The following is a 27418-nucleotide window of genomic DNA, read 5'->3' as shown; positions in this document are numbered from 1 at the left end:
TGAATTGATTATAAATAAAACGTGTTAGTCATCTATAATTGCTTCAACGTGTTACAAATATTTTTGATAAAGTAAGTTTCTTCTTAGTAATACTTAGGAATACATGGATGAGTGGGGGTCAATGATAGATAAATTAATGCTTTATAATCAGGTGTTTATTACACTAGTCCCCAAAGTCTTATAATAACGCTTTTTTTTCGTTTGCCTAACAACTTTGGGGGACTTCCGTTAATTTTGATTAGTTGGATCATTATGTTGAGTGTTCAAAGGTTTCAACCTCTTATTTTAACCTATAGAAGTGGAAATATTTTGTATCATCATTAGGTATGTACTTCAATTTATCGACCATTGTCTTATCCCTTTAGATTCATGATTAAATTGCCATATGGGTTTATTTATTCTCGAGTAACATATCCCTGCCGATATATTGCATAATAAAATGATTATCATTGACAGCTAGATAAATTGTATCCTCACAACATAAGACAAGTACACAAGGTTAGAGGCATTTGAGTAAAGCATCATTGCAATAGATTGTAAGACAGGTAGCTTATAGTGCACTATTGGGCCCAAGCACAAACATAGTCTCTTGTTTATTGGCTGATTTAAAATTAATTAGCTGCTTAAAGATAGACTGAAACTTCCATAATTTATGTTTTTATGAGCAAATATTAAGTGAAGTCTTTTTCTTACCTGTACTTTACAGTCTACATTATTGATCTATGCCACAAACACAGTTGCAAAAAAATATTGTATCAAGTGATTTATTGCAGTTAGGGGCTTTGTTCTTCAATTGGGATCAACTGTTTGGCAAGACATTTGTTTTACAAGGAATTTCATGACGTTTTGTTGATTTTTTTGATGAACTCAATTTTCGAAGATTTTTCCTTATCAAATGAATGTTTATTGATGTTTATGTTTGAATTTCGATGATAACAGTTTTTTAACAGTGGCGTAAACAGAGGGGTGAAAAATGGTAAGGGGGTGTAGACAACCCCCTTCAGCACATTTTGAAGTGCGGCCTGACTGCGAGTTATAACATATTGCTAACCAAACAATTTGAGGTCTAATAAGGCTGCCGAGCCCTGGCTTCTAAAGGATCTAATTTTGAATTATTTAGATTAAGTACGCGATTTAAATCTTGCCCCCTTATATATGTTATTATTTTCCAATTTTAGAGGCCAAATTAAGCATCATATCGATACCCTAACCCACCCTCATTTTGATTACATAAAGTAGATATAGTTGATATCAGAGAGATAGAGATCGTACAATGAGAGATAAATTTTATTTTACCAACATAAAAAAAAAATTTCCTCTTCGGAAATTTTAGGCCACAAAATTACAGAATTTATTTCATGGCAAGATTATTTTATTTTTATCATTGTCCCATCCCCATATCCCTGATATTGAAATTATGATGTTGTTATAATTTCAAGATCATGTTCTAGCCTGCCCCGTATGTATGTTGAAGACTTCAATTACACGAGGAATTCTAATCTGACGCGAAGTAATTTTGCTAGTTTGATGCATTATATTAAGGATACCCTGTAATTTTAGTTATTAGGCACGTAGCTGCTCTTTAGTGCATTGATATATATATCCTCAATGATGATAAACAGAATTACTCCTTCTGTAGATTAAAATTATTGGTTGAAAAATTTGGATGACACTAAATATTTTGGAACCATTAAATCAAAATATAAAGTACCCAAAATTTAAGAGTTCAACTTGATAAAAATTTAGGTACCAGTGTAATTAAAGTTCTATGTCCCATACCCCCCCCCCCCTATGTATTTCATAGCCAATTTTTAAATATGAAGAATTATTCATAATATTGTAAATGATAATTTAATCTTAGGATATACAGTTAAACAGTCATTACAGCTGGGCTACTTATAGACATAATTGTACTTGTTAAACTACATCTTACACACACACGCACATCTCCTTACTTATTATATAATTACGTGTGATATGATTTTGGTAAATCATACAAAATTACACATCTAGTACTAATATCTATATAGATGAAATGGACTGATATACAATAATTCCAAATATGAAAATAAACCATTAAATTGCAGGAAGATAAGTTTAGGACAATGGGCGATTTATTAATTCTTATGTTTGAAACATTACATTAAGTAGCTAGTAAATGCTAGAATGAAGAAAGGGTTTTAGATTTATTTAACTTCCATGGTCCCCCTACTCCCTGCATAAACTTTCCTATTCTATTTCATTACTTACTTTTGTTATTTACTTTGTAAATGATTTTTTACGATATTGCTTACTCTGTTAAACTTATCAGCTGATAATATCATTGTATTACTTAAACTTAAGTCATAATAATATGTTTAGATTTTGGCAGATATAAGTTTCTAGATGTAATGCTTAATAGATTGTAAATATCTTAGTAATGTCTTAAAACCCTAAGCCTGTCAAGGACCCATGTGAAGCTTTTATAACTTAGTCAGTACCGTTTTAGTCGATAAAAATGGAAAATAATAAATTCACTGAGTTAAAAAGTCTTTGACACTTCTTTGTTATTTATTGAAATATATTTCGGTGGACATTCTTCAGTTTTGTAGTTTAACTGGATGTAAAAATAGAAAAGTTTTATATCAACAAAAATATTCGTAGTCTAGTAGGGAAATAAGTCTAGCTGCCCAGCGTAATCACAATAAATGGCTGAACTTTCTGATTTTTATTGGCCCAATTGTTTGCATTTTTTCTACCACGACTGGTTGGCCGTTTATTTGAGTTTTAAAGTTTGTTCGATATCCCTCTCTCTTCCTCTCTTACCCTCTATCTCTCTCTCTCTCTTTCTCTCTTACCCCCCCCCCTCACTCTCTCTCTCCTAATTTTTTTACTTCAAATACTTTTTCTCACTTTTTTTTATTTTTCTGAGTTTTATTGTAATAATTATAGAGTTTTCAGTTTAGTATAGCTTCTGACTTAATGCAGTGAACACAAAAATTACTTACAGCGAAGCTTTTCCACATTTTAGCCCATCCGTCAGTCTAGATCTGTCTGAAACGGATAGCTTTTAAAGTTACACAGAACTGATGATGTTCTATTCTTTTTTAAAGAAAACTTTTAAATGTATGTTATTCTGTTCGATTTGTTAAGAGCTTCGCTTTTATGGCCGTTGTCATCCATGTTTCTTTTCACATTTCATCTCTTGTTGATAAATAATTCAAAATTTTATTCAAATTCTTTCTTTAAATGAGCGCTCATTGAAAGCTTATGTCAAGAGAATTAGCTTTTTTTATGCGCCAAATATGGAGAGCTGGCACCCTAACAAAGCAATAATAGTTGAGTTGACAGACGAAAAAAGAACGACAACCTCCATAAAAGCGTAGCTTAACTAATCAGCTAATTGGACAAACAAAACATTAACACAAATTTAAATAAGTCTAAAGTAATGTTGTTGTAGAGGAGCTATGCTTGTAACATTATGCCTTATTTTCTTTAAAAAAAAAAAAAAAATTAATTTTATCAATTTTAGAGTCCTTATTTTTGTAAGGTTTGAAAATAATTTAACAATTCTTACATGTCTAAGCTTAAGACGAGAAGCGCAATCCATTACAAACGTACAGACGTACAATTAATTTGGAAAAGCTTCGCTTATTTTTTTTTCTCAGTTAATTGCCCGCATGGTGCATACATACACAAAAAAACTCACTCAATTCTCAGCCCTCATAGTTTTAATTAATTTAGACATAACATTACTTAACTATCATTTTATTTAACACTAACGGATACGCCCCTAGCATCAAGGGTCTCTGTTTATAGAGAAGGTCTTGGCAAATAGCCCAAAAACATCCCAAGAATTAAATCTGAAAATAAAAAAAGCCAGAAAACCATCAGAGGACCTATGTTAAGCTTTCCTAAAACAGAGAACCCAATCGGTTTAGTAGTTATAGATATCTTAAGCTTCAGACAATTCTACTTTGTATAACATGATTTCATTTTCAACATAATTTCTTTTTTATTGCCTTAAATATGATTATACAATAGGAAATCTTTTCCCTGAGGGCATTTTGAAAGGCCCAAAGTCAGTCTAATGGACCTGAACATTGTTTGAGTACATTGTTGTTGTATAACTTTCCGCCTCTAGTGAAGTACCACCTTCCTACTTAAGACTTAAAATGCCATATTTTGACCTTTAGATTTAAGTAGAGAAATTTTTTTGTTAATGTAGTTTTTTTTCAAGTTAGGTGGGTAGCTTAAAAATTAATCTTTACTATTTCTTAACTTTTAAATATGCTAAAGGATAATTTATTATTAAATTTAAATTTATATTAGCTTTTTAAAAGATATATTAAAAAAATATTTTAGCTGCTTGACTTTTGGTGTAAAATATATATGTGTGAAAAATAATCGAGCTAGATTTTTCGTTTGGCAGTGAAAATTAACACCATGTTTTCTACATTTATGGGAGCAAAACTAGTAGATATCATCATACACTTATATATTAATCTCTGTGTGTGTGTATGTGTGTGTCTGTGTGTGCCCTTCAATTATTAACACCATGTAGAAGGATGTGAAATATAGTTAAAGCCATAAAAAATTCTACATTTTTCCTATTTCTCACCCATCACTAATTGACTTTTTCCCCTGATACAAGATTTATTATATTTGAAAATATACTTTTTTTTGGCTGCTAGCTTGCTTAATGTTCAGAATTTTTAAAGTAAAATTTGTCAATAACAAAACTTGTGAGTGAAAAATGATGTTTGTAGTGCCAAGCCTCGACTAGGAAACGGGTGTGCAAATAAATCTGCGAAAAACCTTTTATTAAATAAGAAATATATAGGAAATATTTTAGTTTTTTTTTACTTGTGATGTTCTATTAATATTGATAATGATAATTATTTATGTCGACTTCAAAGCATTTAAAAAAGGGATCAAGGCTGACATTATTTTTACATGCAATTTCTTTATTGTATATTTTCGACTATTTAGCAAAAAAAATGGCCGTGCCTCACATATTATGGACATAGATGAATTCTAATGTCATTATGACTGGAAATCAATGTTGATTTGATAACTACAAATAATTTTGACAAGGATGAACTAAAAAAATGCGTGTAAACGAATGAACACTCTGGAAAAATTTTACCCAATCTGTCTATCTCTCTCATTCTCCCGTTTCCTTATGATGGCGTCATATCAATTTTAAAATTTAATAATTCTGCGTGATGCTACCAGCAGGATAACTGAAACTTTACACCATGGAATAGGACAAGATGTGTTCAAGGTCCTAATATATTAAACAAGATAGATTACATTACAAATTAGCGAAGATTTTATAATAAATATGATAGTCAATGAAGAGCCTTTTGACTTTTAAGTCAGCTTCTTGTTGTCTTACCAAAGATTTCTGTTATTTTTGGCGGATTTATTTTTGATAAGATTGCCTTATATAGATGTCTTATTTCTTTTATAATGCTAGACAGACAGACAGACAGACAAACCTACAACTTACAAAATTGTAGAGTAGCTTCGCGCTCCCAACAAAATTTCTGATGTATTAATGTTGGTATGTGTGAAAATTAAGTTTTACAACATTTTTGATTCAATAATAAGATAAGTATTTCTCACGGCAAATTTGATATTAAGCACCAATTTAAGATATATTAGACTTTAAAGCATCAAAATATAAATTAGAAAATTTGGTACGTTTAAGGTCAAGTTTAATTTGTCAATTACCTTCATGTGTTATCTAACTTTAGTTTAATCTCCATAGGGCATAGAAAAACACAACTTTTAAACTTAAAAGGGTATGTTGTTTGACTTATTTGGACTAGGGGTGATATTTTGTGATTGAAACTCCAAAATTTTGAGTGAATTTTGACAGACCAATCATCTGCATTGATTTCTTCCACTTCCTTTCCTCATACACTCCGGATTTATTTGGAGTGGGGCTTCTTTATAACCAACACATTGTAGTACGTCTATTCTTTGTAGTCTAGTCTACTACCTTCTCATTTAATAGATATAATTGAAAATGTTGTCATAATTGTATTAACATTACATTGCCCTATGTGTGAGAAGATTCTCTTTGTTGATTTACGTTTTCTGTCCTTTTTTCATATAATTGGTCCGCTACTGATGGATATAATAATCCTTATTTATTTTTATAATTGATTACCTATATTTGTAATGGCTTGAGGATAGATGGTTTTTTTTCCAGGGAGGGAGAGGATATTGGGCTGTTTATTACACTAGTCCCCAATGTTTTATAATAACGTTTTCTTTTCGTTGACCTAACAACTTTGTGGACTTTTATTGAATTTTGATTGGTTACTTCATAATGTTTGGTGTCCAAACGTGTCTACCATTAATTGTTATCTACAAAAGGAGTAATTTTGTGTATGATCATTAGGGGATGTACATTAATTTATCGGTCATTGTCTTATCCCTTTAGATCCCTGGGTTTTATCCTGTTGTCATGGCGCGGCCACAATATCACTTCCCAAGGTTTCCTGTGTACTATAGCACTGCCCATTTAAGGAGCGTAGCTGCTGTACATCTAGACCTTGTCTGTATGTTAGTCCTTAAGTCACTTTTTTTAACTTACACCATCAAAATTTTGTGTATTTAACATAGCAATACAAGTATGTAGCATAATGTTATGTAGATTCTATGTCAGTTATTCTGTTTTTTTTTATTTGTTTATCTATATAAAGTAGTAAGTCATTTAAGAATAGCATGTTGATATTGTGTCAGCCGTTGCCACTTTTATTTAGTGACCATATAATCGACATAACAATTGAAATGATTGTTACCTAATGCATTTTACCGAGTCGACTTATTCTATTTATCTTAATATGATTTAATATTATTCAAATAAAAAAAATAACAATTAAGTTTAGCTGCGGAACTGTATTTTTCCTTGTTCATATTTTACTAATTAACTCAAAATAGTTTTTGAATTGGTTATTATCTAAAATTAATTAATTTTTATCCTCAAATTTTAGAAATTAAATCTTATGAGACTGTGAGTAGAAGGACAGGTTGTTTGAATGAAAATAATAATAAATAATTAGTTCTATAATTTGACAATCCTGTGGTTGAGTACATGTCAGGGACCTGAAGGGATAAGACAATTAACATCACCAATGAGGATAAACAAAAATGCTCTTCCTGTAGATTAAAATGATTGGTGGAAAAAATTTTGAATTACATTTTTTGAAACGGATAATAAATTAACGTATCTACAAAACTTAAGGCACCAGTTTCATTTACAGTCTAATGTCCCCTCCCTCCTTGGTAAATGTTGATTTAATTGGTCTTGTTTAATCCAGACTTATTCAAGACTGAAAGAAAAATAATCCTTAAATTTGATTTTAATGAATCTGCTTTTCTAATAAGCGCCAGGACTTCGGGGATAGACCAATGGCAAAAAAATTATTCTTCATTGCCAAAATATCAAAGTCTCTTTATCTCTTTTTGTATTGGGGAAATAATAATGTTTCTTCGTTAACCTATCCCTAAGTCTCTTTATCAAGACAATTTTTTTTGTATAGAGGGAATAATTTGTCTCCGTTGACCTATACCCGATCCCTGATAAGAAGTAGTAAGCTATTGTTTTTCAATTGTTGATAATTAGGCAGGGGAAACATTAATACCCAGGTTTACTGATAGCAATCTTTATGCACCCTTTTTAAGGGGGGGGGGGGCGTAGAGTTAGGAAGACAGTCATTCAATTTATTAAAGGGATTGTTTCTCTTAAAATTATACCAACGATTTCCTTTAAAAATTATCATTTATTTAAGTTTTGTTACTTTAAGATAAAAATTTTAAACAAAAATTTATTTCTCAAAATGTTGTTTTCTAAAATTTAAAACACTGTCGCTTTAAGAAGAAGGACATCGGATACTTGTGTTTTGTTTGTCTTAAATATTTAGAAAAATAGGAAGGGGTCGTTGTTTATAAATAAAGGGAAAAGGGGTGTGGTGTGTGGATCTTTAATCAGTAGTCAATAATATTCTCTTATTCTTTGCTACTTCACTGATTACCAATCAAGGACTATTTTAATAAAGTTGACAAAAATGAATATCATTTATAATTCAAGCTTTTAAGAGCTATGACAATTTTTATAAACATTTTTTTACTTATCTGTAAACATCTTAAATTTTAAGAAAGAATTTTTAAATAATTATTTTTTTTCTTTTATAACTTTAATTTAATAATCCTTGGGTAAGTTTACCATTTTGTCAAAGAAAAACAACTACTAGTTGTTTTTTAATTAAGGGGATGGGAGGTAGGGAAGGGCGTTGATCGAGGAAGGATAGGGAAATTAGGAGCTTTAAGTCATTTCCATATGGGAGGAGATATATGCCCCCCCTTAATGAAATTTTAGTGGGGGGTTGGGGAAGGTGGGGAGAGGCGCATATTGTTCTATGTGGATCGTGTGAACATGAATTGGAAAGGTAATTTGGATATTGAAAAGTTGAGGGGTGTAATATGGAATTGTTTTCCTAGTCATATTTGGGGTGGCGAGGGGAGGGGGGATAGTTGGAAAGTTAATAAACATATAGGAGAGGAAAGGGGGGGGGGGGTAGGGGTGATAGCTTTCGGTTTCTAAGGAAATTTGAGCAAAATTGATCCCTAAGGTGGAGTTAATGATTTAAGGTGTGCGGTTTCTTACAAGGAGGTAAAGAGTTCATTATATTAAGCAAAAATATTTTTTCTGTCTGCTAAAATAAAATCTAGATTCTAGACATATCATTTTTCGGTATCATTTTGTATAAAAACGTGTCTACAACCTTATTAATAAAGAAAAGTATGATAATTTTAAGAAACTAATTGTATACTGCGAAAAAACATTTTTTTTTCTTGAGTGCAATTTCCCTTAGTTCCCTGATTTTCTTATAGTTTACCTCCCAGATTTATTACAAGCACGGAATTTACCATATGAACATATGGCTTTCTTTCTCATAAACATCTTTATAAATTTTAGCTTAATACTTTCTTGCATGATATTAAAATCATTAAGTCCATATTTTATTCAATTTCATTTCTTTTAATATAATTCAATGAAAAGGAATTGAAAATTCGATAATGTCTTTTTATGTGTAATTGTGTACAAAAAATCATTTCATAATATAGATAATATTAATTTGTTATAAATGTATTTTGTGGAGCAAAATTATCTACCTTACTAGTGATCTAAAGTTATCTGTTTTATAACACTATTCTTGCCCCCATTTTTGTGTGGCTTGAAGGTTAGCAAATAGTAATTTGAGAACACCCATCACCTATAACCCCCCTCACTCGCCCCCCCCCCCATTCCAAAGTTTTACAAATAGAATTTATGATCGCAAATTTACAACTCTAGGTGTTTAAAAGATTGTATAGAGTTTCATTTCATATGGTCTTTTACCAAGGATGTTCAGTTCATGCATAAGAAAATGGACGATAAATTGATTTCTCGTATTCATTCGAATCCGGTGGATAGGAACCGGTTCTCATCCATACGAAAAAACAATGTCTAGCATCGTATTATATCCAGCTTTTTACGAATATAAAAATGTACAATCATAAGATTAAAACCAGTTTTTTTAGCCCGTGCCTTCGGCATCTCGGGGCTAAAAAAACTGTTTTTAATCTTATAATTGTACATCTTATATCCGCGGAAAGCCGTCTATAATACGATGCGAGAAATCACCCTTAATAATGATAAACAATATTACCCTTTTTAGATAAAATTTTTAATTTAAAAGGTTTGGCCACTGATAGTTTATCTATTTTTTAGACAAAAAAAGATTGGACTTTTTCATTAAACTTTGGGAACCAGTATGTTTAACAGTCAATTGTCCCCTCCCTCACTGCCTATACATTGAATTTCTAAAGTAATCTGTTTTCGCTCAAAATTTGACATATCTATATCTCCATGTGCACTTGTGTACGTACTTGAAGCCTATTGTAAACAATAACACAATTAGATTTTTAAATTTCAAAGTTGGGCTACTCAAAATATAAATTTCCTCTTAAAGTATAAATTCTATTTTGTTACAAAAATAGCGATTTATACCGTGCGATTGTGTAATTCTTTGCTGTTATTATATCAACACAAGACTGTAGTCATAATGTCATTACTAGAATATCGTTCCACGTTGTTATAGAATAAATGCCATTGAAATATAATTCGACTTAATGTATTCTTGTTATAAAAATGTTTGAAGGAGATATAAGTACCAAACCATAACCTTTTAAGTGAGAGGAAAGTATTCTATTTATCCAACTGCTTCATGTGACATAAATATTTCTATAGAAAATGGATGTAAATCTTTTACTTTGGAATTTTACTTATTTATATGAAACAGCGTGATTGTAATCAGACACATGCTTGCCCAAATATGCTTCTGCAGATTAAGATTTTAAAATGCCTATTTTCTAACAAAAAATGTGAAAAATTGCAAATTTCTCAATAAAATATAATCTCCAATTCTTGACATGTTGCATAATATCTCTTAATTTTGCTAAACGCAACTTTAAATTCTTAAATTGATCTTAAAAAATTAGATTTACAAATAAAATAAAATCAAACTCTAGATCCTTACTTTTTTAAATTTCAAAAAATAATAAAAATAATTAAGTTTTACCTACAACAAGTAGAACAATTTTAGAGAAGTTTTTCTTTTTAAAATGAAATGATATTTTCATATCTTTTCCAAGAAAAGAAAAAAATCGGAAGCCAAATGAATTTTTAAAATGTTGCAAATGAAGTTAAATGCACAAAGAAGGAAGGGAAAATCCTTTTATTTTACAACTGGACCATTTCTTTTCCTTTCTTAATACCAGTTAAGCCTCTGTGTTCTGGAATTGCGGGACTTTTCATAGCACTACCGTAAATAACCTTACCTAAAGAAGATTTAAAACAAGGATGACAACATCCATAAGTAGCGAAGCACAAAAAATTGTCGATGGGAATATACAGGTAGATTTAAAAGGTTTTTACTAAAATCAAGAATAGATTTATTGGATAAAATAAACATGAAACCTTGTTTTATTTTGCATGATGATGATGGTCAAAGTAAATTATATTAAAGATGCTCATAACAATGGGAAAAATTATTTTGATACTGAAATACCATAAAAGTTTGAAAATTGCATCAAAATAAACAAAGATATGGGGAAATATGTAAAACATATAAAAATAGCCAAAAACCTGATAAAAGGCAGTCTGGCCGTCATGGCTGTTTTATTAAAACGACAAAAAATTTAATTGTTAAATCCTTAACTTAAAAAATTTGGAAAATCAGACCATATACACTGAAGATATGGAAAAAAGTGTTAAATATATAAAAATAGCCTAAAACCTACCAAAAAGGCAGTCTGGCCCTCATGGTTATTTTGTTTAAAAGACGGGAAATTTAATTTTGATATCTATAACTGAAAAATTTTGAAAATCGGACTATAAACACTGAAGATATGGAGAAAAATGTTAAATATATAAAAAAAACAGCATAAAACCTGCTAAAAAGGCAGTCTGGCCGTCATGATTGTTTTCTTTAAAAGACGGGAAATTTAATTTTGATATCTATAACTGAAAAAATTTGAAAATCGGACCATAAACACTGAAATTATGGAGAAAAATGTGAAAAATATAAAAATAGCCTAAAACCTGCTAAAAAGGCAGTCTGGCCTTCGTGGTTGTTCCTTTAAACGACGGGAAATTTAATTTTGATATCTGTAACTGAAAAAATTTTGAAAATCGGACCATAAACACTGAAGATATGAAGAAAAATGTGAAAAATATAAAAATAGCCTAAAACCTGCTAAAAATCGGTCCGAACGCCAATGATGTTTTATAGTCAATTGTGCTCCTTAATGATGGGAATGTTGTCAAAAAATTTCAGCAATCTATCTTTTATAGGAGCTGAGTAAATCCCATTTCCCCCATAGCGTTACGGACGGACGGACTGACTGACGGACGGACTGACTGACGGACGGACAAAGTGAATTATAGAGTAGCTTCGCTACTAAAAAATATGAACAATTATGTGTATGCGAATTGTTTCTGTGGCCCCACTGGTAAATTGTGGGATTTTTCCTGGCTGAAGGTTGTGAGAGCCATATAAAGGAAATTTAATTTTGAATTCTAATTTAATTAATGCAAAAACTTTGTGCAACGTGTTTAAAAACAGAAGGAGATATTTTTTTCACTATCTACCCATTTTACAGCACTTCATTAACTTAATTATTTCTATTAAAAGAATATATGTTTTCATAAAAAAATACAATGGCTAAAAGAAGTTATTAAATGATACATTTATATATTGGCAAAAGCCTGAAATTTACGTCGACATAAAGTCTTACAGTAAAATTAACAGCAATCATATAATTTGCTAACGATATAATTTCATTTTGCCTTTGACTATAAGACCAATGAATAGGTTTTTTTTTGTTAAATTAGAACTAAAGTTACATAATATAAAAGAAACCTAATCTTCCCGGCCCCTGCAACTATTACTGCTGTTCTTGGTTTTTTTTTCAAAGTTAAAACTAAGGAAGTGCAACTCTTTTATTCTTCAACTTTGTGCAGTCTTTCTATTAATGTCAAGATCACTAAATTTTGTATTCTTTCCATGCTTGGACAGTTAGGTTGTTGAGTTATATTCTATTTTCTTAAAATAACTAAATTGAGTTTCTTTTTAAACCTAAATTTGAAAAAAAAATTGTTTACTGTAGGTTAATATTTTAAACTAATACATTAGAAATAAAACAGCAATAAAGGAAGGTTTGCATTTAGAAAAAGAAAAGGGCTATTTTTTTAGTTACCCAACTGTTTTGGTCTAACTCTGTAGGCGTAGATTGATTAGATTAAAGGGTTAGGCATTAATTTTAATCTTTATTTATATCTCCTCTAGGATATATCTTTTATTCATATTTTATTCGTGTTTTAAAGACCAATTAAAGACATAAATTACATTAATGTGTGTTGAAATTTAAGATAATAGTTATTTTATTCTTTAAAGTAAAGATAATATTTTTTTTAAAGTAAGAAATATCTTAGATATTTGTTTTTATTTGTTGTTAAACTGTTTTGTTTTGTAGCAGTTAAAAATGCCTCAACATTTTACACATTTTTCCTCCCAATTTCACTGCTTATAGAATGTGTGTGTGTGTGTGTATGTGTACAAGAAAGCCATTGTTAAAATATTTGCTTAGCTTCTATGCGATAGATAAAATTCCTTTTTCTTTCACCTATATGTAACTATGTATATGTACATATATGCCAATGTTTCTTTTAACACGTCAAGGCACTTAAACATGATTTATTGGCTAGTGTGGCAGGAATAATGAAACATATCTAGTGCATAGTGACAATGGCAGGCATGATTGTCTATGTATGTGGTCTACCTAGTGGTCTACCCAGGGGGGGAGGGAACATGGACTAGAGATTATACTGCTAACCAAAGATTTTATAAACATGTTTCCTTAATTTTATACTTTTATGAAGTTTGATGAATTTTGTTTGGTTCCAAACTAATAGTGTACAAACTGTTTAACCAATAATTAATAATTTTTATCTACAGAAAGGGTAATTTGTTTATCATCAATTTAACGTCCATCGTTTTATCCTTTAAAATCCCTGACTCTTATCAGGCGCGTCATACTCATATTATTAATTCTGAACCCCCCACTGAAATTGAAAAGGCACACAATGACCAACACTATTAGGAAGAATAGGGTGTTAAAAATATCTATTTTTATTTTAAATTATCATTTATTTATTTATTACAAAATCAAAGCACAAATTATATATTTAATTAATTTTGACAATTAAAAAATCTTCCAAATTTTTTTTTGTAAATCCACGAAAAATTTGAAATATTCTATAATTGGTAACAAGGCTGAATGTATCAAAAGTGAGTAAGCAATTAATTTTCTTCCTTGGGGGGCCTAGAACACTCCAAATAGAGTTGGGTAGCACATAAAATTTTTCTTCAATTATAAATCTAATTTGATTACTCTTATCTAAATCAATATTTGAATATGACTTGTTTAAAAATATCAATATATTTAAATAGAGGAATCAAATAGTAATGTAAGATTGTTGTTTAAGAAATTAGAATTAATCTTCTGCCCATTTGAATTAAGTGTTGAATGTGTTCAGTCGATTATGAGTAATTTGCGGCAGAAATTTGGGCCGACATATCATTGATTACTTACACACACACACACACACACACACACACACACACATTGTGCCCACAATAACACCTTTAGATAAAAGGAGTGGTTCCATTATGAGCATTTAGCAAAATTGATTTTTTAACATAATTATTTCTATGTAAAGTTATTCCAAACAAAAGTAATCCTTTGCCAAGTAGTTTTAAATCCTTGATTATTTATACAACTGTGCATAATAAAATATTCATGTTAATATATTAGAACTATTAACTTTTGATAGAATGCCCTTCATTGGAAACCCTCCTTTTAAGTTTGTGGCTGTAACACCTTGAAGTAAATTTATCATGTCATGAAAAGAGATTTCTCTTGTTATTAATCTAGATTAGGAACAATTATGGTAGAACACACACACACACCCTTCACACACACACCCACACACACACACACACATGTCTATCTTAGTTTTAAAAGGATTCTTCAAAAATTGCTTTAAAATCGATAATAAAAAGTTTAATATTGCAAAAAATGAAACCTAAAGCCCAACCCATAAAAAAAGAAAGTGTCTTTGTGCGAAAAATTCCTAGATTTGGGGTGAAATAGCTAGAAATGTTACTTTTAACTTGACTTATAGTTTGATCTATAGCTCTTGCCAAAATATTTTGCTGAAAATTTGGCATGCAAAATTCAAATACCATGCTATTAAAAACTTGTCGGCAAGGTTTAACAAAATTTAGACAAATACCTACTTTGTGTTCATTTCAAAGCTTTTAGAAAATATTTTTTTTACAAAATTTTTTGTTGTTGACATAAAATATAATGTAAGGTTTATAAAAAAAATATAATGAAACTGTATTTTGCAAATTTTCTAGATAGATTAAATTCCCAGAGGTGGGAAGATATTACTTAGGAATAATGACAAAATATCTTTGTCATATAAAATGAACTATTAATCATATTAGATTATATCATTTCACACATAGCGTGTTTGGAAAAATAGTGTAAAACGCAGGAATAAACGGAGCAGGGACATGGGACTGTAAATTATACTGGTCCATAAAGTTTTTACACAAATATTCTTTCGTTGGTTTAAAATATTTATTGGGTTGTACAAACTATCAGTTTTTCCCCCAATAATTTTATCTACGGCATAATAATCATATCTGTTGATGTACATCAATTTATTGTCCATTGTCTTATCCTTTAATATCCCTGTTTAAAACGGTAATGTATTGTGTTCTGTACATTGATATAAACCAAACTGTGTTAATCCAATTAGTTGGATTTAATATTAACAAATACACCAATAAAAATAAAGTATTATAACAATTTTAATTTTATAATGCATTTGCTTTAGTTCAGAAATGTTTTACTTAACTACTAGTCTAACCAGAATAATAATGTTCATAAGTAGTAAAGCAAATACGAGCTTTTAAAATAGTAAAATTTATCATCTTATATACCATTTACGAATTTTTTTAACTACGTACGAACGGCCAATCCCTATTTGTAAAGTAGCTTCGCTACTATTTAAAAAGAACAAATAAATTAATCTCAGCAGTGAGGATTTTTTATGTGAGCTTAATAAAGTTAGTTTTTGGCTGGAAATAAAAAGAATTGCAATGTGACCTGCTGCGTTGTAAATGACTTTCACATTATCGAAACAAAATAAAAAAAATCTGGATATTATCAATTTAACTGTACAACAAGAATGCCATTGTCCATAAGAGCAAAGTGTAATACCTGGGAGATTAATTAAATGCCAATGTCCTATCCCTGTTTTTGTTTAGTCCAGATTAAGTATGACAGGTCAGGGATATAAAGGGATAAGACAATGGCCAATAAATTGTTGTACATCCAATTATTATACATAAAAATTACCCCTTCTGCAGATTACAATTAGTGGTTTAAATGTTTGAACACTCAACTAAAAGATCCAACCAAACAAAATTCAATAAAGGCCCCTAATGTGTTAAGCAAACTAATAAGAAAACATTATTATAAAACTTTGGGAACTAGATTCATAAACAGCCCAATGTCCCCTCCCTCCCTGATGACAGGTGCCATTGTATTTGCAAAAGTATCTCCCAGAACAAAAATAAATCTTTGCAAAAAAACATATTTTGCACAAGGAAGAACTTCAGAAGCTCAAATTATTGTTATTTTTCTAAATTTTCATATACAAATGTACATAAGTCAAAAGATTGGTAAAAATATTAAATAAGAAATTTACTTTAAAACTTGGGACAAAAGTCATGCAATTTTATTGATATGAAGTTTCACTAAATTTCTAAAAGTGTTTTAGTTGTTTTTCATACCGTTTCTTAAAATCCTTTACTGTCACACAAAGGTTATATGATTCAAATGAAAAATAGTGTCCCGTTCCTGAGTAAATAAGACAAATTGGGAAATTTGTTATTAACTTAAATGCTATATTTATATTTATTTAAGCTTTGTTAATCTAGGTTTTTATTTAAGGTTAAATAGTCTGTAAATCAAACAGTACCTAAGGGAGGTAAAATATAAGTGGATAATATGACATGGTAAAAATTGTAGTCAATTTGTTTATCCAGTAGGAGGGGAGGGGGTGGGGTAAAGGGAGTGTATCATTATTTTAGCCAGCTACAAATTTCACCTTATTAGAGTATATAATAATCTGGTGTAAGTTCCATATAATAATAGATCCATTACAGTGGTGTATAAATATGCTTTATCTTCATTGTCCTATTTTCATGCGGTTTTGATATAATCTGAAAAATAGCTGTCAACTTATCCCCAGGGAGGCAGGGGGGGGGGGGGAATTGGACTGTTAATTTTTAAGGTATCCAAAGTTTTATTTCTAAGTTAATTTTATGTAAGCTTCATTTGTAGTAAAAATCAAAAATAATTTAATCTACAGAAGGTTAATTTTGTTTATTATCATTGAGGATATACAATTGTTTATTGTCTATTGTCCTATCCCTTAAGATCCCTGACTTACTCCACCCCCTCCCCCTGAACTTTACGACCACTACAAGTCTGTAAGGATTATTGTCAAGGATTGCAATTCTTAAATAACTGAGAAATTAATTTTACATCTTCCTTATATTTCTATTATTTCTTTTTCAAACATTCTAACAATTGAATTATAATAACATACAATCAATGCTCACACAGTAACCGCCTAATTTTGGGCGGTTTGGCTGCGGCTGCAAAATGTTGACTTATTGATTTGCGGCTGCTTTGTATTCAGCCGTCATTTTTTATGCTGCAGCTAATTGAGAAGGCTTAAAAGATTATTACGGATGAATGTGTCTACATCCGGTAAAAAGTAAATAACATTTTTTCAAAAGCAAACAAAACAAAAATTGTGTTCTCGCTTAGTCTCATATTTGTCATTGACAAAAAGATAAGCCGAATTTAAATGCCTAGTTATACAAAAATAATAAAGATAAAGCAAAAAATTTAGAAAAACAAAAAGTAAACATAATTTTAGTTTTTAAACATTCATTATTCATCGTAAATATGTTTAATTAGTGAAACATTACTAAGTTTTTGTTTTTATTTTTATTTTTGTTCTGCTTGATTTAAGTCAATATAGACAAGAGAAGAACATTAAAACAAATTTAAAATTTATAATTGATCAAAATATAATAAATAAACATTTATTTTTTGCTTAAATTATAAAAAAAACTAGATAAATCAGGCATAATGACAATAATAGCCAGGAAATGAAAATCTAAGCATAATTACCCTCCAATGCATTGGTGAGAAAAAAAGTTGAAAATGTGAAATAAAAATCTGACAACTTTTTTTCACCTGATTTGCACGCTTGGCTGATGATTTATAGATTTTCACTGGAAACTAGTAGTATAGCTATTAGTCCACCAATCATAGAATATTTTGAATAGAATTACATGGCACTTTTTCACCAATTAAAATATACTGAAATAAAGTATTGTGTAATAGGAAAAAAACACATTTCCATCTTTGGTAGTTATATTCATATTACCTGGTGAAGGACCTTTTTTCATTGGGGGAATAGTAGTTAAACATATTTGTGTGAAAATCTATATTAGTATCATGTTTTGCTATGTCAAACCATTGCAAAAACGCAACCTGACTATTGATCTATAGCTATCCAAGTCCATAAACCATAATCCATATATATTTAATATATACTGGTTTCCGGTTTATGGCATTAGGATAATAATATGCGTCAATGTGCGGCCATTTAAACGCAGGCATAGTACAATGGAGAAAAAATTCCCCCAAAACCATTTGTGTGGTGTTCTGTATTTTATAATTGCCATTGTTGTCTCCCTCCCTCCTGGCATAAACCACAAAGGAGTTAGTAACAGAGTCATTACAATTTTGATGGACTCCGTTTAAGACTAAAAGAAATATAATGTCCATTATTTAAATAATTCTCATTTGTTTTGTGGATTTTTAAAAATGATTAGGTAGCGATGCTTGGTGTTTTTCATTAATCTTGAATATTTTGCACCCAGCAGTGGCTACGTCCCTAGAGGCCTCTAAGTCAATATACATATTCAATTTTAGCTTTAAAAAGAAGAAGTAAAAAAAAGTAAAAAGGCTAAATATATTTTATTATTTACCCGCTACCAATTACAGAATTATACACACAAGAATTAGGTAGAAGATTAATTTATACTTTATTGGACTGTCCCCTTTTTGCGTTTTTCTTTACCACGTTTGGATACATTTTAACGCATGACCACGAAACCAATTTTGCTATGAAAAGAAATCTATATTTTCCAGGGATCTAAAGGGATAAAACAACGCACGTTAAATTGATTTAACCCCCAATTTTGATTAACAGTAATTACCCCATTTGTTGATTAAATCATTTCTTTACCAATTAAACAAGATCATGCCCAAAAGAAAAAAAGTCAAGAAATGTAGAAACATGTATATTATTATTTTGGAGACCAATATAAATTCCAGTCCAATGTGCCCTCCCTCTCTTCCTGATATTTCCTGTGGCATATACTCACAAACACATGCGTGCCAATGGCCTGGCTTTCACATATACAACAATATTAATGATCCAAAAATAGGAAACACAATTAAACCAAAAAATCAATAATTTCTCACCGCCCTTTATAGATTTTTTCTTTGAACGCCCTGGTGTGGGGTGTTTATGGTTTCATTAGCTTTGTTTGTGGATATAATTTTTAATGGTTTTTTCATTGGCTTATCATTTTCAAGCTGTAGCGAAGCTCCTCTGTAAGTTATTATCTTGTAAGGGTAAAATAGGGACCTCCAAGGAGGGGGGGAGGAAGGGGTGATTATCCCTCCCCCACCCCAAAGAAAAAAAAGCTTGGACGTCCTTGGGGTAAAAGCAATGTATTTTTAAAAAATTAAAAAAATGTTTTACTTAGCCTACAATGTTTTCATCCTTGTTTTTATTGCTTAAAAAGTGAAAACCACCTATGTAAGTAATTGACAAACAAAAATAAAATAAAAACGTGCATAATATCCCCCACAAAAGGCTTGATTATGCATTTACATGATAAAATATGTAAAACTTTTGTTGGCTATCACGGAGGAAATCATGAATAAATTTGAATACAAATATATCTTGCATCAAATGTATAGGTATTTTTTATGTGGCGCATTTTTAGCAATTTTTAAAAAATATTTGTCAAAATTAATACGCTAAAATTTAATTTTCTATATCTTTTTAATTAAGTTATGTTTTTAAGCAGTCAAATTGCATTTAAATGGCAGCTTACTTGGGCTGCCGATCAACGATAAAAGTACTAATTATCTTTTTCTTCTATATAGAATTTTATTATTTTTTAAACAAGCTTTTTTATCGCCACTCTTTACACTTTTCTCTTTGTTAATTTTGGATAGCGAGCTTTTTTGTATTAATTTAAGATGGATGAAGCTTTGGTTCTGCGAGTCATTCAATATTATTATTCATAAGCTTTACCATACATGCCAAAACTTTCTTCACATGTTTAGATTTGGATTTTTTTGTTTTTGTGTGAACAAAATGATATATTTTTAACAGGATTTATTTTTTATAGATTTAATGGGTGGAAAGACGTAATATATTTAACTGAAATGACTAATGATTTTTTCTTGTACAAAAAATCTAGCAAAATTTTGAGATAGAAAAATGTTTTGTTTGCCTGTTTTTCTGTGAAAGGTGATTATATAACAAGTTACAAATAGCTATTTACTGTTTTTTTGTTGTTGGCATTTAGCTCATATTTTTTGGACATAAATAGTGAAAACAAGAACGTTGTTTTTGTGTAGAAGCGAAAATATAAATGTTTTTGATGCTTAAGGTGTTAGTTTCCATTCTTATTTGCATATATTTATAATAATATTTGATTTCTCAATGATTTATGAGTAGATATTCAAAAAAGACAGAATTTTTAGAGTAGTTTTTCTACAAAAAATGTTTCAGTTAAAAAAAAAGGCATTTGTCATGTTTTTTAACATGCTTATTTCAAAACTAATTCAAAAGTTTTTTTTTTACTTTCTAAAGCATTAGGTATTTTTTACTTTTAAAGTACACTATAAAATGTAGTATTCACGTTGGAATATCAACTTCAAATAGAGGAAAACATTGAACTTTTAAAGTGTAGTATGCATTATTTACAGTGTGCAGTACGTATGGCCTGAAGGACCTTGTATGTATATAAAAAGTTGGCAAAGGGTTTTAGTATCCTGCAGAGCCAATATATAATTTTCATGCCTACACAAATTTTCTTAACCATACATTTTATAGCATTATCATGAGCATATTCACTCAGGGAGGAAGGGGACAAGAAAATTATTCTTCAGCCCCAGGGTTTTAAAGGAATATGACTATGGCTGATAAAGTGTACATTCAAAATAATGATACACAAAATTAGTTGTTGCAACGTTTATACACTCAACTTAATAAAACAACCAATGAAAATACATTAAAGGACCCATTTTTGTTAATGAAACGTTATTATTATAAAACTTTGGGGACTAGTGCAATGTCCATTGTCTTCTCTCTCTCTGGTTCAGTCCTCTTTTTCCAATTCGGTATAGCATCTACTAAACACAAATATTTTTTATATATGTTGGGGGGAAGATTATTTAATGTCCATTGCCTTATCCCTGTGAGCATATTCACTCGTGCCTTGATCCACCATTCATTTTTATTTCCTTCCTTTTTGGGGGTTTAAGGCCGTTTTTTGTGCTTTTTTGCTTCGCTAATATTTCAACATTAAGAAATGGGGTTAAAAAGTTTCCCTACACAGACCAAACACATCAAAAACATAGACAGAGAGACATCCTTTCACTTTTTAAATGGATTTAATATTATCCTCATATTACTTTCTCCAACCTTAATCTTTTTATTATATCTTTTTTATTAAAAGAAAAAAGTTAATAAAGATAAACCCCCATGATATTAGCCATTAGGATAAAGATTACTGGGATTTCTTTTAAACTTTCATACTATTTGAAATAAACTTAGAAAAAAATATTTAATGATAAATTTAGACGCCTTAATTTCAAAATAAATGTAGGTATAAAAAGAATATGAATAAGGTTTGGTTTTGAATTATAGGATTTAAAAAATTGCTATTCAAATTAATTTTTTAGAAGACCATTCCAATCCTATGGGGCTGTGTCCCTATTTTTTATCCGCCCATAGACACACTCATAATCCTTTTTTATTGTGACACGACACATACGTTTCCCACGGACACGAACATATATTCTAGTCATTTTATTCATTTCACATACATGTGTATGTATGTGTAAAATAAAACAGTATTTAAAAAAAAGTTTTATAACAATGGAAATAAACACCCACCACAAATATTACATGATAAGAATATAAAGAGAAGGTGAAATTGGAATATAAAATGAATTAGCAATTATATAACCACGCTATCTAATTCGTTGGCTTAAAAACTTTGGGTACGTTAGTGAATTTTGATTGATTGATCCAAACTATTAAACCAATAATTTAATCAACAGATGGGGTAATCTTGCTTATCATCATTTGATATGTATATCAATTTATCGTTCATTGTCTTACCCTTAAGATCTCTGTAAAAAACATGTCCCTACCCCTGCCCAAAACATTACTAGGTGATAATAGCTTGAAAAGAGATTATAAAACTAGCCAGTGAAATTTTTACACGATTTTATTGTCACATTTATGGTGGATAATATTTTGTATTTTATTTTCTTTATAAACTTGCATTTAAAACAATCTAGAAAATTATTTACAATGATGAAAAACTTCTGTACGTTAATTTATCTGCAAAATAAGCAACCTTTTAATTAAGATAATACAATTTACCCATGACTAATATTTCATTAAAGTGATACAAAAATTTGATCTTTAACACAACCCCCGTAATAGGTTCGAATCCTATCTTTATCCCTAATGTCTATCTAGCACATGTTATATCTTAGTGTCATAGTGTGAAATCATCACGGATTTCAGGGATAGAACAATGAAATAAATACAATTATCTCCTTACTTCTTAAATATGATTTACTGTCTACATTTTACTGAAATTTGGGGATTAAAAAGGACTAAAACTTGATTTAATTATCATTGATCCCTCCCTCCCTGTAAATCCTAAATGGAGGGATGATAAGTAACAGATATACGCGGGAAGGAAAGGGAGTGTTTCATTTTCAAGGTATTTGCAGGGATGGGGGATAAAGCTTATACAAAATGGTAAATATTAGCGTAATTGGTTGATTAAAAGGATTACTTGATACATATATAGTTTCCATATATTTAAATTTAACCCTCATTGTGCCTTTTCTTTTTTCTTCAACTACTGGATTTAGATAAGGAAATAGCCTAAAACCACTAAAGGCATTTATAAAGCATCTCTGAAGGCCACAACCAATTTTGTCAACATTTTCAGAGTTTCTAAAGTTCATACAAACACATTATAACTTTATATTATTAAATTACAAAATATTTTTTTTCCTCTCTTAGCTACCAATTATTTAATACATATAAGTCCCTCTACATAGGATTTAAGGGTATATATGATAGGAGCTTATCTATCACGACTCTATGACTCTCTTACCCCCCTAGCTTAGTGTCTAGTCATCTATGGAATTTTTGGCACCCGGCGAGTGTTTGAGCGTGTGTTTGTTTGTCTGTTTGTCGCGGTTCATCCTATAAAATACCATTGCAAAGTCATAATTCGAGTCAAATCAAATTCCATCACGAAACACAAGAAAAAATGTTATTGATAGCAAGGCACGCGCGCTTTAGATTTTTTTTATGAGCACATATGACGTTTTAAATTTAAAAAATCTCCATTCCCCATAAAGAAATTAAATTTAATGTGGTATTTGTGTGTGTATTTTGTGTATGTGTATGTGTCTGTTTTGTGTATTTCTGTGAGTGTGTGTCTGTGTATTTTTTTGTGTATGTGTCTGAACTGTGTATTTTTGTTTTATGTTCATATTTTGTGTTTTGTGTTGTGTCGCTATAATTCATGCTTTCACATAAATTACTAGCTAGGCGCGTCTAGTAAAGAAATTTTAAAATTGAAATAATAGCAATTAAAGTTTTTGTCTCGTCTAGAGGCATTATGCTTCCTTACTCAGATTATTAATGGATATTTTCTTTTTACAAGCATCTTTAGAAAGCTTTCAATTTGATTTTGTAACTTTTTATGACATTTAATTATTGATTTTTAATGTTTTTTTTTCTATTTCAGAATTATGCCGCGACGACGTTCAACCGTTACATAACCGAGTCGACAGTTGGTCAGCGCCAGGTCAGATTCACCATCTGGGACACATCCGGGAACAAGGAGCAGCCAGACACTACGCGCAGCCTCGTCACCAGGGAGGCAGACGTGGTCCTGGTGTGCTACAACATCTCCAACCCGCAGTCTCTCTTCTCCGCCATTGACTACTGGGTGCCGGAGGTGCGGGCCAACGCGCCGCGAGTTCCGCTTGTTCTTGTCGGCTGCCAGAGCGACGGACGCACAGAGGCGGCCACGCTAGATCGTCTGGCGCGTCAGGGCCAAAGTCCTGTGTCCTCACAGCAGGCTCTGTTTATGTCCCAACAGATTGAGGCTGTTATGTATGTAGAGACTTCAGCTAGGACATCAACGAGAGGAGTTGAAGCAGCAATGGAAGTTGCTGCACTTACAGCACTGGGACAGATAACCTCACCAACACAACAACAACAACAACAATATCCCTTACAGGGAGGTGCGCCTGAAAGTATGGCCATGGGCCGCCCAACACCGCCATACCTAAATGGACCAGCCGCGGTTGCAAGTCCCTCAACACGCCGCAAGTCTCAGCAGCAGTCGCAGCCCTTGTCACCAATTCTTTCACCAGTCAGATCTTCTCAACAGCAGCAACAGCCTTTGCACTGTCACACCCCACCACCACCCCTTCCACCCCACAATGGCATCCATAGTCCCAACATAACCCCAGTTCACTCCCCATTGTCCCCCATGGCCAGCGGTGCTATGGGCATGCACAATACTCCCCTGTCACCTGTCCACACACCTCTGTCCTCAGTCCACCACCCTCACTATCCTGTGCACCAACACAATTCTCACCACCAGCGCCAATCCTCGTTGACACCCTCCTCCTCCTCGACTCCCTCACCCATGGTGGCCAGGAAGACACGGAACAGAAGTGTGTCGGTGACAAGGAACCAGCAGCAGCATCAGAACAACCGTTCTAGTCAACTAATCAGGACCAAGGAGAGCGGCCTTGGCCAGTCCAACGATGAATCACTCTTGTCCCTCGAGCCAGCCGAAGCCTTTTGGGACCAGTTCAACGCGCCGGTTTCACCGGCGTCACCCGCCAACAGCAATAGCAAGGACAGCCACCGTCTTGGCTCGGACAAGTCATGCGACTCGCCATCCCTGTCCGCCCGCAATCTTCGACGATCTCCACGCTCTCCTTCCCTGAACCCGATTCACGGTTCGCCAGTGCCAGGTTCCGGAGCCAACGGCAGCAGTGTCGGCAGTGGGTCGCCGATGAACCAGCACACGCCAGCCTCCGGCGCCGCCAGGTCGCCGTCCCTAGGCAACCGCAACAAGCTGATGGGCAGCCTGAGCTCCATGAGCATGAGGTCCAAGTCTTCAACCCTGTCCAGTACAAAGAGTGACTCGAGCATGCACAGTATCACACATATCAACAATAGTTCCAGAAACACCATCTCAATCACCACGAAAAAGACGCCGAAAGTGACGCGGAAATCGGCCAAGGACGGCAAAAACGGGCAACAGGAGGAGAAAATGATCACCATCAAGTGCCAGCGACTGACGGCGGACCGCACCTACGAGGAGGTTGAAATAGAAGTACCCGCCCCTATATACGAGACTATGCAAACCTATACCGAGACTGGCTCGCCGCTACCCGCCAACCGCCAACTGGCAAAGTCTGAAAAGCGCGGCGGTAGCGGAGTCGGCGGTATTGGCACCAAAATCAAGTGTCTGTTTTCTAAAACTGCAAACTAAAAAAACTCTAAATATCCAACAAATACAAAAAATCATCTGCTGCTTTAAAAATCCTCTTTCCATTATCTATCCTTACAAAACAGTGATGTTCAAAAGTCTAAAGAACCATAAAACGAATGTTATGTAAATCATATTCATATATAGTGATTAAAAAATGATAATGAATGAAAAAAAATATCGACTGCTTTAGCCCAAAGAAATTTTAAAATTTGTAAAGTTCTTCATAATTGTTATAAATGCAAAGAAACAAAGATTAGAGAAATCGTTAGAAACCAATTTTCTATTGTAATTTAAATTCTTTTTTCCCTAAATGATTTGGATGAAAGCAACTGAATTTTTCTACCCCAACAACTCCCATTATTTAGCCAATTGAAAAGCTTCCGAGGAATGTATTTTTTTTCCACCGAATTCTTTGACCTATTGTTTCTTTTTTTTATGTGTAGTCCAGACTTGAGGCAATATACTTGGGCTTGGGTTTAAAAAGTTGTGCAGCTTAACTAATTTTCTTTACTTTAAAACTTTTTTCTCCCTCTTTTTATAGATACAAAATATGCAATTGAACATCTAGTTTTATATTGGTTAATGTGTTATCCATTCAAATAAAGTTTACTAAATCTTTTGTAAAAGAAGTTCAATGTTTTTTGAGAAAACAAATTAATTTTGAGTTGCCCATCTGTTAAATAAACTGGTTACTTAAGCCAATAATTTCTCCACCATACTATAGCTTCAATCTTTGGGGGCCCTAAAATAACAGAACTTAAGCAAGAATTTTAATTTTATATAAGAATTAAAATTTTAAAATTCAAGATTCTTTTTAGTAGATAACTTAAGTCCTAAATTGTATTTTCTTAAAAATAATTATTTTACAAACATGAATTTCTATTTGATCAAGTCCCCGAACACCCATTATTTTTGCCTCAAGCCACTGAAAATTTTTACCTCGTCTCTTAATTGCAAATATTTTTCTGTGATAGTTTTTGTATAAATACAACTATAGAATTATTATGTTTTTGTTATTTTAATTTAGTTAGGGGTGCAATTATCTCGTTAGTTGAGATGATTAATCATTATACCATGGTATAATTATAAGCCAAGCTTTTCTATAGTTTCTTTGTAAGTACGTCATAACTTTAAACATGGTTGATAAAATTTAGTGACCAAATAAAAACTTTTTTTTGCCATCAATGTAGCTATGCTGTTCTAAAGCTTGTGTCTGTTCGTCAGTTTTCAAAGTGTATACACGTCAAGTTATTAAGTAACTTGACAATTTAGTAATCAAGGGTGAATTTTGTGGAAGGGCTTCCTATGTGCTAATCAAATTAGAACTATGAGCTACTCTTTATAGGTATTGTCATTCTTGTTTAAAACTCAAAGTAAAAACAACATGTGATGTTTTCTTAGCGAATCTTATATGAAATTAGGGTAGCCTAGTGTTTTTAAAGAAACGAAATATTTTGAAGCTTAAAAATATGCAAGAGTTGAATTTATGATACAATCAACTGTAATTTGTGATAGGCTTCTTCAATTTCTCTTGAAGATTCCTTAGACTAAAGATCTACTACTCCATTACTAACCTTATATGTCTGTCTGTCCAACAATCTCTAAGCTTCCAGGGAGTAAGGGAGGGGACAATGGGCAATTAATTCAATATAAGAGTTATCAAAGAAAGGGCATGAAATCCAGTTTAATCCAATAAATTTGTAGGAAATTATAAAGGGATTGTTAATTGAATAATAGATTTCCATAGCGTCATGTAAAGTAAAATCACAACTTGTTTTTGATGAAATATATTGAGG

General features: G+C 31.6%; 1 protein-coding gene across 2 annotated transcripts in view; it reads left to right on the top strand.

Moving 5' to 3' along the window:
* Nucleotides 1-26625, top strand: part of LOC145320707 (uncharacterized) — a 37653-nt gene extending 11028 nt beyond the window's left edge. The window contains exons 2-3 of one of the 2 annotated variants that reach the window (XR_013880245.1): nucleotides 23853-26077; nucleotides 26545-26625. Coding sequence is in view for 1 of the 2 variants with exons in the window: in XM_080162829.1 (XP_080018955.1) it covers nucleotides 23853-25622 (1770 nt within the window). In the remaining variant the exon portion in view is untranslated. Of the gene's footprint in view, nucleotides 1-23852 lie in introns of both variants that reach the window. The other variant, XM_080162829.1, reaches the window with a different exon arrangement.
* The last annotated feature ends 793 nt before the right edge of the window (nucleotides 26626-27418 follow it).

Source organism: Acartia tonsa, chromosome 1 (assembly GCF_053477335.1).
Source record: "Acartia tonsa isolate MP-2025a chromosome 1, ASM5347733v1, whole genome shotgun sequence".
Lineage (NCBI taxonomy): Eukaryota > Metazoa > Arthropoda > Copepoda > Calanoida > Acartiidae > Acartia > Acartia tonsa.
The sequence above is the reverse complement of the archived record's forward strand: the minus strand, read 5'-3'. Positions and strand labels throughout refer to the sequence as shown.